General features: G+C 41.2%; 1 protein-coding gene across 4 annotated transcripts in view; it reads right to left on the bottom strand.

Annotated features, from left to right (window-relative positions):
- Positions 1-260: 260 nt before the first annotated feature.
- Positions 261-16,865, bottom strand: part of TCF20 (transcription factor 20) — a 129,593-nt gene continuing 112,988 nt past the window's right edge. For 3 of the 4 annotated variants that reach the window (XM_059471977.1, XM_059471979.1, XM_059471978.1), the window contains 4 exons: positions 15,148-15,241; positions 8,429-8,478; positions 5,337-5,464; positions 261-1,590 (listed from right to left, as the gene is read on the bottom strand). In XM_059471977.1, the coding sequence (XP_059327960.1) occupies positions 5,381-5,464; positions 8,429-8,478; positions 15,148-15,241 (228 nt within the window). In that variant the 3' untranslated portion in view covers positions 261-1,590; positions 5,337-5,380. The remainder of the gene's footprint in view (positions 1,591-5,336; positions 5,465-8,428; positions 8,479-15,147; positions 15,242-16,865) is intronic. The other variant, XM_059471980.1, reaches the window with a different exon arrangement.

Below are 16,865 nucleotides of genomic sequence, written 5' to 3'. Positions count from 1 at the left end.
AGTGAAAGAAGTCAGTGACCTGGTGAAATACCACCAGCTCACATGAACAGAAAATTCATCCAGTCATTGGCTCGTTAACTCTGAACATCAAACAAATCCTAAGCTTTAGTTTTTCAAAGCCTTTGTGGTCTTCCTCTTGCTGGGCCAGTTCAGAAGGTCATCACTGAAGGCAGAACCGATGAAGGCAAAGAAACCAAAAAGCAGCAGATAGTACTGTCTCTGTCCTTTTAAACAAATCAAGTTCGCACAAAACAAAAGGAGACAAGGTTAAAATGAAGTTTATTAGTTTTTTTGGTTTTTTTAAGCTTTTTTTATATAAAACTGTTTGTGAAACAGCTATCCCATGGCAGAGTGACCCCTGAAAGATGCACTAACCCCTTTCTTAAGGCCTTAACAAGAAAAAAAACCATGATTTTTTCATTGTTGTTCCTAAAACCCAAACGCTTTAAAATTACATAATTTACAAAAAAAATTAAAATAAAAGAAAATAAAAAAGAAAATAAAATTAAAAAACCCCTACCCCGAATAACCATATAGTGTAGGCTGTTACACTGACATTCCCTCTTCCTTCCTTAGGAAAAGCAAAAAATATAAAAATAAAAAGAGGGCCAAGTGGATTTACCCCAATCAATTTGAAGATACATTGACTCCACCAACATTAAGACTTCCTTTCATTCTCCAATCTGGCAGGTAAACCATGTCTTCCTCTCACCTGCCTTCCAAACTGAAGGCACAGCTTCTTGGAATGATCTGGGGGTCACGTTGTTGCACACAGGGCAGATACTCCCTTCCCCTGTGTGGTACAGGTGTTCCCACACCAGTGAGGTGTATGGGACCTAGCAAGCAGCAGCCACCTCTTACTTCACGAGTCTCACAACCCAAGAGTCTGCAGATGTTATTCAAGCTTACATTGTTAATAGTGTTTCTCAAAAATGGAAACCTCCCTACCCCTCAGACACAACTACTGACACCAAATTACCTGCAATCATCCAAGCCTTCCTCCCACACCCTACAAACAATTTATCAGTATTTTATTTGCCTTTCAAAATTGAATTTCATAAGATGTTGTGAGAAAGAAAGCAAGAGGAACAGAGACAAATCCTGTTTGGAGTACTCCCAGTTTTGCTATTCTTTCCCACAAATGTTAGGCTCCACATGCCTTGCTTTAATTTTGGATTTAATATTTACTTTATCTATAAGTTTCTTTTTTAATTTATATGGGGTTTTTAAAATCTTAATCCAAAGCATCAAAAGGGATATAGCGCACCTTTCATTTAAAACAAAGTCTTTCAAGACTAAAAAATAGATCTTTATATATATATATATTTATCCCTCCCTCTGTAATTCCCCCCACCTGTTTCCTTTTTCCCCCTCCCCTCCCCACTGTCACTATGGAGATTGTGTCCATGGAAACAGCTGGTTCAGACTCCTTGGTCAGATTCTGTGATGTCATCAGTCTTGAGTGTGATGTAAGAATTTATGAAGGAAGTGCTGGCATTGGCAGGCACGTCGAGAGGGGGCATGGCTGCACAGTGGGAGAGATTCCATTCAGTCACGAATGTCCACTGCTTTTTATCTCAACAGCCTAACCTGAAAAACAAAGTCAAAATAATATTGGCATGGTTCCTTCTCTCCATTTGCAAACAGGCCCCTCAGGCTTTGGAAAAACCCACTCAGCAGCCTACCACAGCAGCAACACCAAGAGCTCTTTAGCTTTGTGGACTGAAAACAGATATACACAATGGCGAGTAGTTCATGAAAGCTAATCCATGTGATAAAAACTATTTAACAACCAGCAAAAAAAAAATTAAGCAAGCCCAGTTCTGAAGGAGGTCTGGGATGACTGGATGATCCATACCACAATGGCACAGCACTCACCTCTACCTTCAGCAACCAGGCAGGAGCTCGCTCACCTCGTGTCCACTCCTCACACTGACCGTGAGATTGGGAAAGAGAGAGGCCAAGCATGTCCCAACATGGTGACAGCTCCTGGGATGCCATCAGAGACTGCATCAAAATGTTTCCCTATGGGCCATCCAGTGGTGGTTTCCAGTGAATATGTAGCAGATAGTGAAACTAGTGTCAAAACTACAGGAGTCCAGGAACCAATCCCGGGAAATTGCCAGATTTCACCAGCTAAAGGTAAAGCTGTTGTGGTTTAACTAATTGAAGGGCAGGTGATATTTCTTTCTGCTGCTTTTTGGAGCTAATTTTCATATTACAGAGACAGTTCATAGAAGGACTAAGCTTGTGATGTTTTTCAAGACAAATGTGGAAACATCCCAGTGCTTGGCACATGTTCTCCCTGTCCAGAAATTCTCTGAGGTGAGAAAATTAACTTCAGGAGTTTGCTAAGTTGGTGGAGGTTCAGCTCAAAAGAAAAGTTACAAAGTTAAAATTTAATTTCTCTAAGTTAGGGTTCTCATTCTGCATAGAGAGAAAGCAAAGCTTGAAATAATGTATTCCTTCCTTCCATTATCCCATACCACAAGTGAGCCCAACTGCAATTTATTTAGTAAGGTTACTTAGATATGATTTGGATAAATCCCTTCCTACCAGCTAGTGAGCTTGGGAAAAGAACTTACACCAGAAGTGATGCATATGGAAAGCAGCTAACAGAATTAGAGCTAGTGTGCCTGGGAGCAAAGTAACACCCATGTTTGTTCATAGCTGGCAATTAAACTCCAGGAACCCTAACTAAGTGTGATGGAGAAGTCAATACTGCTCTGATCATCAGCACACCAATTAGATTACATCCCAGCAAGCCCAACTCTTGGCTGCAGATATCCCCCATCCAGGTGCCAGGCTGCGAGTGAGTGAAGAGTCAGGCAAGTACACACAAAATGCAGACGGGCAAGGTCAGGGAGCAGCAGCTGAGGAGGAAAGGGGGAGGTTCCCAGAGAGCTCAGCTGCCCTCTGTGGTTTCATTACCGCGCAACAGCGAGCCCTCGCTGAGGGAGTTCAGGGCCGTGTTGCTGTCTCTGGCTCCTGTACAACTGCAGCTTGCCCATGCCTGGAATCGGTCCAGAGCATTAGGCACTGGCTCAGGGAAGAAACAGGCTCAACTCACAGAGAGTCCTGCCTCATTCCTGGACAAGATCCAGAGCACCAGACTTGCTCTCACAGTCACTCTCCAGATCTGGACTTGATCCAAATGTTCTAGAGGCAACTGGCTCAGGGAGAGAGAAGCAATGAAGACAGAATACACTGACTTGCCTGGATGTTATCCAACATGCAGGATTTTTCTTAACTTGCTAGGCCTGGGAGTGAACCAGGACTGAAACAGCCCAATAATCTCACAACTGAGTATCCATTGTATCTTACACTAAGGCCAGCAGAAGGACAGTTCCAGTACTACCTGGACTGCTACAGAACTCCCCTGAAGTTCTTTAATTACCACAGTAATACAACAAGTTGTTGTTGTTATAAGGATCTTTTAGATTTGCATGGCTTTTATTTTGAAACGGAAGATCAGACTGGAATTTGAGAATCTAATTTTTAAGATATTCTGAACATTGCAAGGGGGTGGCTAAATAGGACCTTCTGGTAAGAATTACTTGAGGCAAAAAGTGGATTTCAAAAGACATGATGCCTTAGAGAGATATCTAGAGCATACAGTGAATACAGTGCAGAGATTCCACAGCCTGCAAGGTCTTAAGACATTCCTATGACATAAAAAAAGAGCTAGCACTGGAAAATAATGCAGGGAACAAAGCTGTGTAAAGGTCTCTGGGACACAGTAATGTTCACCAGCACCTTAAAGGAATGGCCCAAAAATCACTTCCCTAGTGTTAACCAGCCAGAAGAGGCACTTTGGCTGTGGGACTTTGCCAGAAGAGGCACTTTGGCTGTGTCCAGCTTTAACATTATGAATTACATTGCCTGTTACATTTTAAGGAAAAGAGAAAAGCTTAAAGGAATCCCAATGACCTTTACCATGGAAGGAGAAAGCTACTCAAACACTGAATACTGTTAAACACTGTTTACATGGTAACTGTTAAAACAACACTCCATAGCCAGGAATGAATGCTATTAAAAATGGAAAGTCACAGAACACAGCTGAGCTAAAGCAAGTCAGCAGTCAATCTGCAAAAAGTACATGGGACACTACCTGTCTTGTGCTACTGCACCAAAACCCCACAATCTTCCAATTAATCTCTCATCCTTAACACAGAACACCATTAGAAGTACTTCACAATTACTTTACTTGAAAAACAGGAAAGATTTTAAGTCAGGAGAGGTGCCTGGGAAGCAAGGGAACGGTAACGAAGGAAGGGGATTACCATCAGCAGTTGCAAGAACTAACACAAAAGAGCAACTTCCCCTGCATGACTGCAAGGAAAAAGACAGAGAAGCAAATAGCTACTTGAGTAAGAAATGCATTTGAGTAGTGAAATGAAGGCAAGAGACCTTCTTGGGCTGCAGTTTCATGGACAGGGTGACAACAAGTAATAACTTGAAACCAAACACTTATTTCATTTTAATACACCCTGTTGCCTTTGAACTGCAATGCACTTGCAATTGAGTTAAGAAATAAGAAATCCCAACCTCATCCCATTTCCTGGGTGCTAACTCCCACCTCAGTGCTACTCCCTCCTTGTGCCAGTGTATTTTCCCAGCCACACAGTGAACCAGATTAGGAAAATGACCCAGCTCTGATGCTAACATGGCAAAAAGCTGTTTCAGACAAACTGAATTCCCAACCAAGTTCTCACTTGGCTGTATGAATGCTGGGCCTAGACAAAGGAGGAGGCAGTAAGGAGCTGCAGTGAGGAACTTGGGGCACATTACAAAGTTATGGAATTGTGACCACTTCTGGATACAGTTCTACCTCCTATGCCCCATGTCTGTTTGCAAAATAGAGAAAAAAGCTGGGCCAAAAGAAACACAGTGGGGTCCTGCTAAGACTGATTTACTTATCCCTGGATCGATCTACATTTCCAGAAAATGGGAATCCTACAATAATCCTGAACTCATCAATATTATTTATTTATTACATATAGAATCTAAGATACTTTGATAACTTTATTTATACAGAAGCTTCCTAACTACTCTGAGATTCACAGAAAAATACCTTCAAATCCTTATGGACATGGAGATTTCTGCCACTCATTTAGCTGAGAGAATAATCAGGCAGCTGTAACAGCTAATAAGCTTTGCCTTTCATTGTTTAACAGAAGGAACTGCTGCAGAAATACAAAAAAATAAACAGGATGGTAGCAGAGAAAAAAATATTACAAATTTTCTGTATATAAAAGCACCTTAATTTCTCACAGAAATGGGGAAGGCACTGGATGTAAGAGAGCAGGTGGAACTGGAAGCTCTCCCCCACTCACCTGTGCTTGCTTTTATATCCATTCCCAGGAGTACACTTCCCCCCTCACCCCCGCTCCGACTGCTCTGTGCTGAGGCTGCCTTTCACCATCTTGTTCTGCAAGGAGGGAAGAGAGCAAGGAAGGAGGGGCTGACAAACCAGCAAGCCAAACAGAGGAGGAAAAGGAAAATGAGGGAGAAACGGAAGACAGGGGTAGGGAAAAGGAACATACAGAAAGCAAGAGAGAGAGAGAGAGAGAGAGAGAGAGAGAGAAGTCAGTATTGGAGTCAGAAATAGACTTTTCAGACAGAGTTTTCTCCAAGACCCAAGACAAAAGCAGGTAATTCCACAAAAGTAGAGTCTGAGATATGAAAGCCTGGTTAATTTTAAGAAACACAGAATTTAACACAAAAAGGTAGAACAAGCTGAGAAGCATCACTTGAAAACTGCCAAAACAGATGGCTTAAGACAATCTAAGATGGCTGAGCCACCAAAAGGTGAGGTATCCCATCCCTTTTATAGCCTCTCCACAGCTCAGCATCCTCATCAGGTCTGTTGCAACCTCACTTGCTGTGATGCAGACAGAGCCGTTTGGATCTGTGAGAGGAACCCTTCAAAAGATGACAGTTTTCAGATAGCACTTTCCTTGTGATAAAAGCTGATATTTTGCATAAGTAGCACATTCAGGACATGGATGGTTGAAGTATCAATCCTGACAGAAGGAAATGGAAAAGCTCACTGGGGAGCACATGGAAAGGCAGGACCAGTCCCCTCTGGACTCAGCTTGCTTATGCCCTAAGAGTCAAGCACAGTTAATGAGGCAAGAAGCACCTTTGCTCTCCAGGGGCCGCTTTCTGTGATGAAGTGTATTTACCGGTGTGAGGCACAGACTGCCAAAGGGTAACAGGCCCTGTACTGGGGGACTCAATGCTGGAGATTTATAAAGTTAGCTCCTCCACCCATTAGCTACAGAACAGCAGAGTGAGCTATGAGACAGTTACTAATTTGCTAACAGTGCTAAGGTGGTGTTACCTAAAAGCATCGCTTTCAACAGACTAATTGAAAGTCTTTCTTCCTCTCAATTGCTCATACGTGTCTCATGCAAAAAATTGGTGCAATTTGTTCCCCAGTCATTCTAGAGCAATGGTTTTCAGCCTTCCTGTTCCTGCATTGTCACTGTCTGGAATTCCCCTTTCCAGCCACTGGAATGGAAGGAACAGAGTAGGCTTTCTGCCCTGCAGAAAGACTGGGAACAAACCAATAATGATTAGTGAAATATGCAGTGAGGGCAGAGAAAGAAAGCAGAGAAAACTCTACTTGGCTTCAAAGAAATTATTTTTGTCTTTACTAAGCAAAAGCCAACAAACTTCAGTGTCAAATAAAGGCTGCTGGTGTTGAAGTTATGTTTTTGACAAAATAAAGAAAGTGATCTGCAGTGGGATAGTTCTGAACCGAATTTAAAATTTTATTGCCTCATGAAGAACTGTTATGAACTTAATTGGTAGCTGTCCCACTCCCATCCTTCAAGATTACTTTAGAAATCCATGTGCTTTCTCAGAATTTTCTCTGAAAAGCTGGATTCTTTGCCTGCATCTAAACCAGTTCTTTCCTTTCATGGTTTGAGCACCATCACTCCAAAGTGCTCACATACAGCAGCAGTGACTCAAGCCATCTATGTAACACTGTATTTCCCTGGAATACTTCAGGCAACAGCACCAAAAATAAAACAGCCTTCAAATACACACCTCTCTGTAATAGTTTAACCCCAGCTGGCAATTAAGTACCAAGAAGAACATAACTATCCCATCCAAACCCAGGACACACTCCAATTATCTTTAGCCAAGTATCCAAAGTCGAGCAGAGGGTGGCACTCAGGCAGTTACATTATACAGAAAGGGGAGCTCATCCTTCCCGGTTTGTTTGGCAAGATCTGCAGGTTCTTCTAGCATTAATGCATTAATTTAAGCTTGCTGTACATTGTCAACATTATTCCACAGTTGTGCAGAGTAATTTATTTTCTTTTATATAATGAAAAGTAGGCCAATTCTGGATAAGAGCCTGAACGTGCACTAAAATCTTCCAGCACATTTTAAATACGTGTGCATAAATACATCATTTTGTGGTGGAACATCCAGAAAGGAACATGAGGGTAATTCTGTATGTTTACAAAGGACTGATTAAGAATAAACTGTGAAAACAAAAGACCACCAGATGTCAGTCTAATTCTAGGCAGGGATCTGCAGACAAGAACTAGATGGAGACTAATCCCTGCTAGAAAGCAACACAATTCTTCCCTATTATCATTTCTTTTTCACCACAAGCCATCCAAACTCTTGCCCAATTACTGTTGTATTCAACTGGCAACAAGAACAGCTGTTTTTTCCTGGATGTATCCACAACCTCCCAGGGGTGTATCCTCCCTTAAGGGCTGGGAGGGATATTCCCAGCACTGTATCCCATTACTTATGCTACAAGAGAGTAATGTATTGTCTACCATGTCCCCTCTTGCCATACAGACAGCTCTCTGCACCACTGTGCTTGTAGGCTCTGGGGACAATCATTAAGGACACCCAGACCCTGGGCAGAAGGAGCAAAGGGGTCTTCTGATGAACCAAACATGTACAGAAGAACCCCACAGACCCACTGAAGGCTGAGTGGCTGGACTCAGTCCAGGTTACTACTGGTAAACTAGAACAAGATGTCTCCAAAAACCAGGAGAACTTTTTCATAAAGTCATTTTTCTTCTTCCTTGCATCCTCAGTAAATCCAAGGAGAAAACCCAACAGTCCAATGAAATATTTGAACAGGAATAGCAAGCAACATACTGATTCTATCACAGAATTCAGGAAATGAAGCTGAGCTTTCTGAACAGTCATCAAGGACCTAAAGAAACACTGAGCAGATGGAACAAAAATTTTATCTTCTTAAACTTGTAGTCTTCTTGAGTTGATGGCTGCCCCCAGAATATACCACAAGCATATATCACAGAATAATTGAACTAAAAGCATCTCTGACTACAGACATTACCCAGGTAATAAAATTACTAATCCAAATTTAGAAACCAGAAGAGGGTTTCACAAGAGACCCAGGTATAATCCAGGAGAGGATTCTTACCTTGTGCTTGGGGCACCTCACTGAGAAATTCTCTTCGTTTAGTAAACAATCTAAAGGAGAAGAAGACAGCAATGCATTATTTTTTTAATGAAGACCAACTTGAATAATACATCACATGTTTTAATCTTGCCTCACAGGTACAGATTTTTCATTCAAAGATCTCTTATAGGAATACTTTGTCAGTATTGCCTGATCTGTGTATTATTAGCAGGTTCATTCCTTCCACCCCCAAAGTTTTAGCAAACAAAGTAACTGAACACCCCAAGTGACAATGCTGCTTGGATTACCAAGCAACCTCAGTTTTCCCAATGATCTGTATGTAGTAAGAATGACAACAGCAAGCCTACAAATCCTGTATCCCAACCCCCTTCAGCTATTCCAGCCTTCTTTGCTTTAGCACACAGAAGATGGACACATTCATCCAATCTGAACAGACAATTCCTGCATTCCATAGTACAAATGCTGCCTTTCACCCTTACCCCAAAGCCCTGCTAGCATCAGGGAGAGCAGGGGCATGTGTCTCTAGGTATGGTGTTTACAGTTTACTTGCAATCACAAGTCCTGGTGGTAAGTTTACACTGTGACACTACGTCTGGTAGTCTGGTCACTCATGCTGCTTTGAGACCTGCTTTCATGAATCTTATATGTGAAGCTTTTATGATCTAAAAAATGGTTCAGGTAATTATTTAAACATATTATGTAAAGTGAGGCAGTTATATGGAACTGCTTATTTAGGAACAAATTAAACAACACTGCCATTTGCAGAGCACTTTTTTAGCAGCACTGCCAGAGCATGGATTGCTTCTCCTCACATCCCCCCTCCCAGACTATGCCTTTAAGTCGGCAGCTCTCAGAACTTCAGCCACAGGAACAGCAGCACTCCCCTCAGAGCACTCAGCTGCCTCCCCTGGGCACCCTGAATTGCGGGGTCACCACTCAACCTGCCCGAACGCCTGACACTGCTCGGTTCCAATGGCCTCTTGCCTCGGAGGCTGACCCGAGGCTGTCACCTCGTGGGCAGGACCAAGCACCCATCCCCACCTCTGCACGACCGAGCAATGCTGCCCTGGAGAATTGAGCAGGGTGCTTCTGACCTCCTGCCTACCCCAACACACCCAAGAGCTCACAAGTAGAGAAGTGCAATAGTAACTAAAATGGGCTAATTTAAAATGCTCTTAAGTATGCAGCATAACCAGTGCTACCTGCTGTTTCGATCTGCTGGAAGAGTTTAGCAGACAGCAGGAGACTGGAACTAAAGCTTGAGGGAAAAGCTTTCTAGATACCCAAGCTTTGGCAGAGCATCCCTCTGCTAGGGAGTGCCTAATGTTTCAACATGAATGCCTCTGGCCTGAATCAAAGGGAAACAGCATGCAAGAGGCTAAGTTACTTGAGAGATTTTAGGAAAGGGGAGTAAAACCCTTAATCCTGCCACAGATAATTTCAAATGCAGCATTAGCAAATCACAGGAAATAAATAAAATGTCTTCTCATTATAAGGGCAGGAATCATACATTTAGACTACAGCATGAATTATCACTGCATAATACAGCAATCATCAAAAATATACAGAGCAATCATCAAAAACATACACAGTATGTTAGAACAGAATGGAGTTTTCTTCTTTGTTGGAAATCCAACATCGGTAATGAATGCAGTTCTTTAGCTAGTACATCAGAAAGGAAGATTGTACAAGGATCAGGAAGAAGTGCCAGAAACCTTGTACCTAATGCCTGATCTGTGTGTGGAGCTCCATTTCTTACTAAGGTCAGCATTTTTGTTGCAAATACTAATAGCAGATTCAATTAATAGCAATTTTTTTTGTTTCTGTTAAAGAACAACTATGAAAAATGTCATCAGCATACTGCAGAAAATCAGCTGAATACCAATAAGGCAGAAATTGTTCATCATTACAAAGCTGGCCTGGATTTTGGTTAGCAGTTCCAAGTATTTTATATAACAGATTACAATTTGTCATGAAGTCAGCAGACACAGAGCTATGATCAGCTCATTGTGGCAGAAAGCAAAAAGAACTGAGACTTGTCCTTGTTTCCACAGATTTTTCTCCATAAAGTAGTCAGGGAAAACCTAAAACACTTTTAATAGAAGCAATTGTTCTTCTGTAAGCTTCATACTTTTGTCTTACCCTCTGTGTTTTGCCCATTACTCATCTTTAATGATACTTGTGAAGACACAGGATTTCTGTTCTCTGAAAATTCATTTTATTTTCCTGTTAATATTTTCCTAATTTACAGTTAAAAATCTTCTGTAAGTGGAACTGCCTGGATATATGTTGTAGGGACAAGTGTGCTGCAACCATCAGGATCTGATTCCAGGTGGGGAGGAACAGGGAGAGGGAGAGGATATAAAATTTCAGAAAACAAAGATCTTGTTTCCATGGAGACATCCCTAGGACTAAGTTATCTTGAGACATCAGAGGCTCTTCATAAATTTGGACAGATGAAAGCCAAACACAGACAATGTTAACCACAGTCATTTCCATACAAAAATTACTTAAGTGGCACTACTGATCTTGATTTTTATGTAAATGGCTAAGAAATGTTCAGCTCTCTTACACCCTATATTGCCAAAGACTATTTTCTATGAAAGGAAATTAAAAGACAGCCTGAATTATGCTATATAAAAGCATCCGTATGTACAAACTGGCAACTTACAAAGCCACGTGCCTCACACAGCACTCCATTAGCAACAGTGGGGCAGAGCCTGGCCCCTCACCAGGGTGGGGCTGGACACCGACCACTGGTGCAGAAGCCAGGGCCCAGGTCCCACGCCAGGGCTGCCTTCAGTGCTGCAAGGAACTGAAGCCATTTGACACACTGCAGCCTCCAGCCCTTTCCCAAAAACGTTCTGCCTTTCCTGAGGCACAGTAACTGACTGGGACCAGCTCCTAACCCACACGGATGCAAAGGCAGAAACGCTTCAGCTCACACTGAACTGCTTCGAAATACAACACGGGTACTTCATCTCAACCAAGGCACGGTCACTTCCAGGAATTCAGACAAACCAAGTGTGTATGACTCAACGTACCCTAAAAAACACTCCAGCAAGTGTTTTCTGTTTGGCTTTATTTCTTTGAGATACAAAACCAGTCATACATATTTCAAAAGCCTGAAAGCCCTTGTAAATGTTAACACAAACTTCTGAGGATTCAGAACAGATCTGTGACAGATCCTAAATAAAGCAAGGTGGCACCATCCTTCAAAGCAGGATGGTTGATTTCAAAATGGAACTACCACTGAGCTCAAGGAAGCTGAGAAGCACCTGTACAGTTTCACTACAGAAAGACAGTAGAACTGCAAAACCAATAAAAAGGGTTTACAGGCTGAGCAAAGAGAAATAATGTTGATTTGTTTCTCAAGGAAGCCTACATTTTCTGCTTGGTCATAAATGAAAACCAGACCTTATGCCATATAGCTTGGTTATTTCTTTTACACAGATTTACTGAAGAGTGTCTACAGATTAAGACAGCTTGATTACACCCACAGATAAAACCAACTGCAAACAAGGTCTTTTATTGTCACACCACCAGGCTGAAATTTTAAATGCTGAGAATCTACTTCAAGCTGGGGCTTTTTTATTTGTTTTGGTTGAAAACTTCAGCTGAAGCAGCCCAACGATTTCCTTAAAACTCTTTCTTGGAAAAAAGTTATTCCGCCCATGATAAACATCCCAGGATTTTTTCTCTGAAAAGCTCTACAATATCCTGATTTTCAGTAGGACCTGGACTTTAGCTAAGGCATGCCCTTGCTAGCTGCCACAAAATCAGCAAACAGAACTCCTTGAAAAGCAATATGGGGATTTTCATGTACACATCCTCACAAGAGGCCTATTAGATTTTAGTAGCACGGCCTTTCAGATTTTAAAAGCTAGCTAGTAGCTAGCTACAGGTCCTTCCTGTAAATGAACCTCTGCCCTCAGATTCAGGCACCAGTCCCAAAAGCAGTAAAGCTACCAGGGGACATTTCTAACACTCAAGCAACCCAAAAGAAGAAAGTGACCATTTCAAAACTGCAAAATGGGAAGCACTAGTCCGGCAGGCAGAAATGAGAACAGTACTGAGAAAGGCAGCCAAGATACAGAAAGAATGGAGGCTAGCAGGAGGGAGACCAGTGCTACTGAAGTCAGGAGCAGGGAATTAAGGATGAGTGCCAGCAGGAGGCTAAGACAAAGAACTGATTGGAAAAAGGCACAGAAAGGTGAAACAGAGAATATAAAGGACAATATAAAAGAACAAACCAGGACCAGCAGGGTGAGGTGTGACAAGGAGCTGAGTTAGGAGAACTAAATGGCAGTAACAAAGGCCAGAGAGGAAAAAGAACTAGAAAAAACAAAAGAGAGGAGGAAGTGAAGTAAGAGCAGAGAGGAGGAGGCAGAGTGACAGCTAGAAAATTGGAAAAAGGAAAAGTGAGAAAGAACTAGGAGGAATTGGGTCTTACAAAGAGACTGGAGTAAGAAATTTGTAAAGAGGGGCCTGAGAGCAACTAGATAAAAGACCTGTGGCTGGTATGAGAAGCCAAAGAGAACACATCAGACATACAGATGAAAAGGAAGAAACAGATAGGAAAATGTATTTTAAAAGCACCAATGAAGTATTTTGTTCTCACTCAACCGGACTTTTCGTGAAGTGAAACCAGAGACTCACCAGTTTTACCAACTCCTCCACTATTTTTTAAATATGTTTATGAAACCTCACAGTCCAAGTATCCCATCTCCATGCAGCAGCTCTTGCAATTTATTACTGCTGTATTACTCAAAGGAGGGAAATTAGCTTGGAATTGTGCACTCCAACAGATGGCCACATGACAACATGATGTCTCATAGCAAAATTAAAAGAAGTAAGCATAGCCTTGGAACTTGAACACAAAAAGCTACTCTAAAAAAAATCTCACAGGTTGCAAAGTCAAGACAAAAGTGAAAAAACGCCAAATTTAATCTAACCCATGTCTACACATTATATAGCAGACGTTACATTTAAATTGGACTAAATAGTATGATTATATACTGAGTTTTGTACATGATGCTGCCTCTTCCATGCATGACACAGAACTGCTCTTGGGAACCAGTCATGACTGTTCAGTACATTTCTCATTTTGGAGAATTCTACATCTGCTGAAGTGGAGTAGAGTTAATATAGCTGAAGGAAAAGGAGAGTATCTGAATTTTGATATCTGAATTTAGAACCCATAAAATGCTACATACTGTATCTAATAAAACAAGAATTTAAATTAAGCCCTCAAATTATTGGGAACATTCACTATAATTTTTGTTTTTTCATGGTACTGAAAAGGGCAAGTCACAAACCAGAAACAAATACATACTAAACACAACATGAATGTGAATCTGATTGGTGATTGTGTGTCTCAAACACACTGTACAAAAGCAAGTTTATTAATGTTCATGAAACTCTCAGGCATGACAGAGACGAACATTATAGGAAATCTCCCACTTCTACCTTCAGAACTGAGAAGGAATCATCTGCAGTAAGACACAGATCCATCAAGGACAACATATATTCATGAATGAGTATCCCTCCATCCTACAGGCTGAGGTAGGGCCTTATGAAAAGACGTATCAACCTTTAATTAGGTGATTACGATAAGATAGATTCATAAAAGACCAAAAGTATACTTAAATGGAGACCCTTATTTCTGGTATTTTTTTTAGTATGTGATTTTTGCAACTTGAATAATCTTTCTTTTATGTGAAGTCAAGAATTCTCTCTGCTAGTAGTACTGTGGTACTAGAATATTCCACTGCAATATTGATTTTAAAAAAACATTCCTATTAGAATGAAATGCACATCTCCAATAGGGTGGGACTTCACAGTGAGAGGTGCAATGCAGTCATACAGAAATGAGCATTCCTACTTCAAATACTCTACCATTTGGAAAACAGCATAAAATGGGTGGTGAACAAGTGGGTTGCTGTGGAATTGGAATAACAAACAGGAAGTTTGCAATTATCTTCCAGTCTAGAGTTGTAATCTTGAATCCTTTCCTGCTTGTTATCACACTAAGTTTTGTATGACAGGAGTTACGGGGGACTGGAAAAGTGGGGTATTATTTACTCTGAGACTGAATTTTTTTTACCCAAGAACAAGGTTTATCTCCATGAAAAACTGTCATTACTGCACAAAACCCACCAAACTCATAAGCCCAGGCTCATAGCTGGAAATAGTATCATCCAAACAATTAGCTTGTATAAGGATGAAAATTGGACCTACTCAGGAGACTGGCTGAAGTGCTTCTTAGGAGGGAGAAGGATGGTTGTGCTGCAAATGGTACTGATGATTCTACAAACACAAACACTTGAAATCTTTACTAGGACCACCGATAGGAGTATAACCCTGAAAGATGAAACCCCCTTGCTGCTTACTTACATCCTTTTAACAAAGGGTTTCTATTTTTGGTAAAAAATGAGTGATCAGTTCTCACACTGCAGCCAAATTTCAGTCACTGTAGCTGCACTCCCCCAAGCCAGGCTTCTTCTGCTCTTTCAGGCAGATTCCTTTTCATTATAAGCTCCATCTTGTCCCAACGTGTTACTGTATGCTGTTTATTGCATGCCGTTTCTCACCATTTTTATTACTTTATCTTCACAGCAGGAGAAAAACTGAGAGGGAGTAATTTGTAAAGCACCTCAGAATTATTTAGTGTAGTATGATTTGAGTAATTATGGAATGCAGTTGTCATGTGTTCCTACCTGCATCGATGGCACATGGGTAATGGTATCGGAAGGAGCAGCCTTTGTTGTAGCAGCCTAAGGTGGCTCCTGGTTCCTGGCAATGGGAACATTTCTGAAAGGGAAACCAAAAAACAGCAATGAAGGTTGCAGCCATTTTTCTGAATACCTGTATTTTTCTGGGAATTTTATCAACCACATTCCAGCACAATTTTTTTCATAAATCATGTTAAACTCTATCTTTCTACACCATACAAATAAAGGCCTTTCAAACAAGTAACAACATAAGCTCTTTCAAACTATGAACTTTTCAGTTGCGCTAAGCAGGCAAGAGATACAATGTTCAGCCATTCAGAAACAATTCGGAATAGTTCTCAAATCTGTTTTACTGGTCTGTGTTTCAGTACCTGGCAATGACATCACTATTAAAATAGCAGGAAAAAGAGTGGTTTTGAACCTACAGCAGCTTTAAAAGGAGAACTGGCATAACAAATAATGATTTAGAAGACACCGTCATAAAAGTAATTTGGTTACATCATTGTTATTATCACAAGCAGTTGAAGGTGTTCATGGCCAAATTCAAAGTTTTTTCACAGGTGATCAAAAAGAAGATGCCATCATGGGAAAATACCTCATCATCACAGAAATGGCCCATGGCCAAAAAAAAACACACTTGCAGTGCAACAGGGACGCTCATACAATTATTGTCAAAGTAGCTCAGACTCATCTGATAACCACGTTCAATTTTCAATAGTTAAATCCTATTAACTCAAGTAGTCAATGATGTATTCGATCATAATATCAGACAATTGTGAAAGCAGAAAGAAAGTCTCTCACCCCTTTAGGTCATCCTGAATGACTTAAGAAATGACCTAAGGAAGTAATTCACATCTCATTCAGACAGCCATTTTATTTCTTGCACATATACATAAAGTGATTTTTGTTAAGTAATCTGATTCTGAAGAAAGCTGATTTCTGACAAGTTGATATTTTTCCCTTAAAAAAAGATGTAGCCATACATGGCAGAATTCACCAAAAGCTAGGAGACTGCTACTACTTAAAAATTAAAAAGTGAATTAACTACTGGCAGAAAACAAAGAGAGGAACTACCATAATTTTTGAGTCACATTTTAAAAAAACAGGAATTTTATTTATTCTGCTGAATACAATGAACACCATAATAAGGCCCTGTATAATTTGTACAATTCACCTTGAATTCACGCTGTGAGAAGTTGCCCTTGGTCCCTGCCTGCACACAGGGATGATGACATGATCTAAAATCACTGCTGCTGCTGGCAAAGCCGGTGTTGAACTAGGCTGCTCTATTGGCACTACCAGTGAGCTGCACCTGCACCACTCACAAACAGCTGTGCCCAAGCCAGCAGTGCACCAGGCACTGGACACGAGCACGGCATTCCCACCATACGGGGACACTCATCTGCCACCACGGCCACAGCCCCTGGCCCACATGCCTTCAATCCCTGATCAGCACACACGCTGCACTGAGATCCGCAGAACAGACGTGGCCAAAGCTAACAGCCACAGCAAAGTTCCTCACTCAGCATGGTAAACAGGGGCTTGATTACAGTATTTCCGAACCCTCTGAGAATATCTGACAGTTATTTTTCTTCCTACTATTCTGTGCTTTGCAGAGATGACTATAGTTTGTATTTAAATGCCTGAATGAGGATGAAAGCAAAACTAGCTCCAGCCATAAACCAGGAGGCCCTCTTCAAATC

This window comes from Ammospiza nelsoni, chromosome 5 (genome assembly GCF_027579445.1).
Source record: "Ammospiza nelsoni isolate bAmmNel1 chromosome 5, bAmmNel1.pri, whole genome shotgun sequence".
Taxonomy (NCBI): Eukaryota; Metazoa; Chordata; class Aves; order Passeriformes; family Passerellidae; genus Ammospiza; species Ammospiza nelsoni.
This window is presented reverse-complemented; position numbering and strand designations above follow the sequence as displayed.